Here is a 5,174-nt window from a genome sequence, read left to right as displayed (position 1 = left end):
TGTAGACCAGGCTGGCCTCGAACTCAGAAATCCACCTGCCTCTGCCTCCCAAGTGCTGGGATTAAAGGCGTGCGCCACCACCTCCCAGCAGAGCTCTGGGTCTTTATGGGACCCTGTGGGGCAAGTGGACCTGCCACCAGTCAGGCGACCTGGTAAGGTTGAGCAAGTCCAAAACCCTGAGAAATATCAGAATTAAGAATGGTGGGCATGGGGCTGGCTCCCTGTCAAACTCTACCTGTCCTGGAATAATTAACTACGACACCCCATTAAGAGGGCCTTGACAGTCAGTCATGCAGGGACAAGACCTGGAGATAGACCATCCCTAACATCTCATACTGAACCAGTGGGAAGCATCTATCCCCGGATCCCACCCTCCTCCACGTGGAATAAAGTGCTTGAGTTACTTCAGCAAGAACCATCTGAGAGTGACAGTTTTTATTGAGTTTTAAGTGTGAGCTCTAGTGACCTCCAGTCTCCAAAACCTGAGTTCTGTGTCCCCTTAGACACTCACTGTGACACATACTTTAGGTGCCATACAAACTTGGGTTCCCTTGATACTGATGAAACATCTCACTGATGAATTTTCTTCATCCGATGAAGAACCATATGGGCCATCGTTAGAGGAGTCCAGTGGAGCCTAGTTGAGTGCAGCTGTTTGTGTGTATGCTGCGCCCTCAGCACACAGTCCACAGAGAAAAAAGGTGGGCTCTGTGTGATCAGCTCCCAGCCACGTGCTTCCTCTGACTCTAAATTCTAATGTGAGGCGTCCCTGCTCTCTAGTACAATCTGAAGATTAAAGGTGCGGCTGCTTGTGGCCAGCTGCAACACCTCGCCTGGCCATTTATTAGCTGGAATTGAATCTCACCTTGTCATCTGTAAAAGGTAATTCAGGGCTCTGGTGGAGCTCACTGACTGGAAAAGCCTGCATGGTTCAGTCCATGTGTAGTTACTGTTTAAGACCTTTAAGCTTTTTCTCATTGGGTTTGGAGTTCCAGTCAGAAGAAATGGTGTGATTGGATGGGGTGAGTGAGCTCACACAAACATCTGTGCTTGACAGTGACTCTGAAGGCACATTAGCTAGAGCTCCCTTTTCATTGTGCTTGCTCTTACCTATGCCGCCTTTGAAACAGGGCTCCACAGAGGCATCGGCCATCAAGGACTATGTTGTGAAACATGCCTTGCCCCTGGTGGGCCATCGAAAGACTTCTAATGATGCAAAGCGGTACAGCAAACGCCCCCTGGTGGTTGTATACTACAGTGTGGACTTCAGCTTTGATTACAGAGCTGGTGAGACCCTACCAACACCTTTGTAGGGCCGGGGCTACCACTTTTAGACATCTTATTCTGGGGCCCTTAAAGTTAGTGGTGTGGGCATATTTTTGCCTCTAGCATAGGATTTTGAGTTCTGAGCCATATAGTACCCTTTTTCCTTCCTGATTTAGTAAAAGGGGAGTTAAGAGTCAAACCTAGGGCGGAAAAAAGAGTTGGCTCAACAGGTGAAAACATTCAGTGCCAATCCTGAGGACCCGAGTTCAATCCCTAGGACCTACATGGTAGACAGAGAACCATTTCCTACAAGTTGTTCCCTGACCTCCACACATATGCTCATATAATATAAATAGTATATTATACTATGTATAATATAATAAAAATTCAAACAACAAAGAAAATAGATGATTGAAAAAAAGTCAAGCCTAGTACCTTCATAGAGATGATGTAGCCGATCTGGTGCTGCACTGGCTTCTCTTCCCAGACAGAGCTGTGTTGCCAGTCCCAGCTCTCCTGGGGCTTGCTTGGGGTTCCATCCTTAAGCCAGCTGCTTACACAGTGTTGCTATACCAGGAATCCTTTCCTAAATGGTCGAGGTACCTCTAGGTCTGGGCCTTGTCGATTCTGAATCTCACAGTCCAGGGCAGGACAGTTCCTCTGCTCGGACACTTAGTTCACAGCCTGTGTCTGTTTCAGCTACTCAGTTTTGGCGTAACAAAGTCCTAGAGGTGGCCAAGGACTTCCCTGAGTACACCTTCGCCATTGCTGATGAGGAAGACTTCGCCACGGAGGTGAAGGACCTGGGGCTCAGTGAGAGTGGGGAGGATGTCAACGCAGCCATCTTAGATGAGAGCGGGAAGAAATTTGCCATGGAGCCAGAGGAGTTTGATTCAGACACTCTCCGGGAATTTGTCACAGCTTTTAAAAAAGGTGAGTTGGGCCACGTGTGTTTGTGCCTCACAAAGACAGGTGACACTCTGGAGTTTCCGAGCCAGCAAAGGACTCAAGAATGAATGAATGAGGCCGGGCGTGGTGGCACACGCCTTTAATCCCAGCACTCGGGAGGCAGAGGCAGGCGGATTTCTGAGTTCAAGGCCATCCTGGTCTACAGAGTGAGTTCCAGGACAGCCAGGGCTATACAGACAATCCCCGTCTCGAAAAACCAAAAAAAAAAAAAAAATATATNATTTTATATATATATATATAGAATAAGGTAGCACATGACAGAGGAAGACACCTGGACACCTAATCTCTCCAGCCCACAGAAAAGGCCTAGTAGGTCCCTGTTACTCCCTGCCCCTCCTAAGTCCTCTCTGACCCATTCTCTGACTTAGTTACCTGAAAAAGGGCCGATGTGCCCTCCAAACTCTGAGGTACCAAGACAACGTAAATGTTACTGCAAACATTGGGAGGTGTACTTTTTCCTCATTTTGGCAAGTTTTCTAGTGTTTACTTTGAGAGCAAAAGCCAGATGAGGGCTCATTCAGTAGCATCAGCCTAAAGAAGCCACAGTTGTGGTTAAGCAAGGATTCGGAGGCATCTCCAGACACATCCCAGACAGTCAGGTGCAGCTGAAGCCTCTCTGACTTCAGAGCTTGACTTGGAGCCTCTCTTGTTGCCGACCACTTGCACTCGAGAGTCTTACTCTAGGTGTTTCCTCTCCTGTCCCTCGGGGTTAGGGAAATAGAGACAGACTCTCTGTTCTTTGTTTTTGCTTTTTGAGACAGGGCCTCACTGTATCTCATGTTGGCCTCAATCTTGTGATTCTCCTGCCTCACTCTTTCAGAATGCTGTTATTGTAGTTGTGTGTCACTGGGCCTCATAATTACTCTTTCATTTGTTTTTAGTTTGATTGGTTGGGAGGTTTTGGTTTTATTTTTAGGAAAAAGGGCAAGCATGACTTAGAAACTTTTCAGAGCTCTTTGAAACAGGCTTTTGAACATGAGGAACACTTGCTATGAGATTCCAAGCATAGTCTTTATTGTCCTGACTGAGCAAAGCACCTAATTCTCATTGCTGGCCATTTGGTACATACCAGGCCCCTTACCTATTTTGGGTACTTGGTTTTGTCATCACAAAGTTGGCGTTTTCCCCATGGGGTTTTCAGACTGTCGTAGTGCTGTCAATAGCTCTCCTGCATTGGTCAGTGTCTCTGTTAGACTGGATTTTGCAGGGACTGGGAGAGTGGAAATACTTTTATTATAGCATATTGCCTGTTGTTGGGGAAGGTTTTAAATCCCCACCTGTGAGTGGGGCTAATAACTCCTGGTAGCTAGTAATTCAGGTTGCCTCTGCCTGGGTCAGATAGATTAGCAGGATCCATGGTGTTTTAAGTACTGACACCTCCTCTATTTGTGTTTGGCAGGAAAACTAAAGCCAGTCATCAAGTCACAGCCAGTACCCAAGAACAACAAGGGACCAGTCAAGGTGGTGGTGGGAAAGACCTTCGATGCCATTGTGATGGACCCCAAAAAGGACGTCCTCATTGAATTCTATGCACCCTGGTGTGGGCACTGCAAGCAGCTGGAGCCTATCTACACCAGCCTAGGCAAGAAATACAAGGGCCAGAAGGACCTGGTCATTGCCAAGATGGACGCTACTGCCAACGACATCACCAACGACCGATACAAGGTGGAGGGCTTCCCTACCATCTATTTTGCTCCCAGTGGGGACAAAAAGAACCCAATTAAATTTGAGGGTGGCAACAGAGATCTGGAGCATTTGAGCAAGTTTATAGATGAACATGCCACAAAGAGGAGCAGGACCAAGGAAGAGCTTTAAAGGCCTGGCTGTCTGCCGAAGATGGAGGCCCCAGACAGTAGTGGACAACATTGGCCACCAAGCAAGTGAGCCATCCGTGAAATGGCAGGATCTTGACTTTTTTTTTATAATTTGTTAATGCCACCTCATGCTCTGAATATGGAATAGCCACGAGTGACTTGATAGTTTAGATCAGATTTTTATGGAGGATACATCTATTTTTATCATTTTGGGTCTTCTTTTTTTTTTCTTCTTTTTTTTAACTATTTACTTCAGTATTTCTTCAAACAAATGAGTTTTGGATCTTCTGTTTAAGAATTTTTTTTTTTTTTTAATTTAAAGTTTAAAAGTCTTTGCCAAATCATGTTGTTTGTCTTTTATTTTCCTGTTCAAACAACTTTTAGCTTAAAAGTAGTTAGCTATCGGTATGTTTGTTTTTTATTTCTTCCTGCGTATGACACCAAGTTGAGGGCTCACTCTCCCCTGACAGTTGACCAGGATGTTGTTTCAGCCTGACGTTAGAGCCGTGTGCCAGGCTGAACAGTATCTGATGCTTGATGGACATAGCCATCCCAGCATGTGACACACGGTGATGACAGGTAGTAATGGAGTGTGGCCACTACTGGTCCCTGCTGCTAAAATAAAATGATCTCTCAGACAGCCTTAGAAACTTTGGGGTGGTAGAAAAGTTGTAGTAGGCTGCTAATAACTGGGAGTGCAGGGGGCACAGGGTGAAATAATCTCAATAACTAACTGATAGGCAGCTGGGTGTGGTGGCTCACACCTTTAATCCCAGCACAGAGGCAGGTGGACCTGAGTTCAAGGCCAGCCTGGTCTACAGAGTGAGTTCTAGGACAGCCAGGGCTACACAGAAAAAAATCTGCCTCAAAAAAATAAAAGTGCTGGCTTTTAAGAGATAACAACTAAGCATGACAAAAATCTCAAGTGTTCTGAATTACACTGCATGATAAGTTCAGGCTTTTCTTCCAGAGGTCCTGGCTAGCTTCCCTTACAAAATGTAGCAGTCATAACAGAGTCCATTTAAGAAATGGATCCTGGGGCTGGAGAGATGGCTCAGTGGTTAAGAGCACTGACTGCTCTTCCAGAGTTCCTGAGTTCAATTCCCAGCAACCACTTGGTGGTTC

At 46.1% G+C, this 5,174-nt stretch overlaps 1 protein-coding gene across 1 annotated transcript in view; it reads left to right on the top strand.

The window, feature by feature from the left end:
* Positions 1-4,393, top strand: part of Pdia4 (protein disulfide isomerase family A member 4) — an 18,417-nt gene extending 14,024 nt beyond the window's left edge. Inside the window, exons 8-10 of the mRNA XM_021189526.1 lie at positions 1,131-1,287; positions 1,966-2,199; positions 3,635-4,393. Coding sequence (XP_021045185.1) covers positions 1,131-1,287; positions 1,966-2,199; positions 3,635-4,050 — 807 coding nt within the window. The 3' untranslated portion in view covers positions 4,051-4,393. The remainder of the gene's footprint in view (positions 1-1,130; positions 1,288-1,965; positions 2,200-3,634) is intronic.
* Positions 4,394-5,174: the final 781 nt, after the last annotated feature.

The sequence above is a fragment of the Mus pahari genome, chromosome 2 (assembly GCF_900095145.1).
Source record: "Mus pahari chromosome 2, PAHARI_EIJ_v1.1, whole genome shotgun sequence".
NCBI lineage: Eukaryota > Metazoa > Chordata > Mammalia > Rodentia > Muridae > Mus > Mus pahari.
The sequence above is the reverse complement of the archived record's forward strand: the minus strand, read 5'-3'. Positions and strand labels throughout refer to the sequence as shown.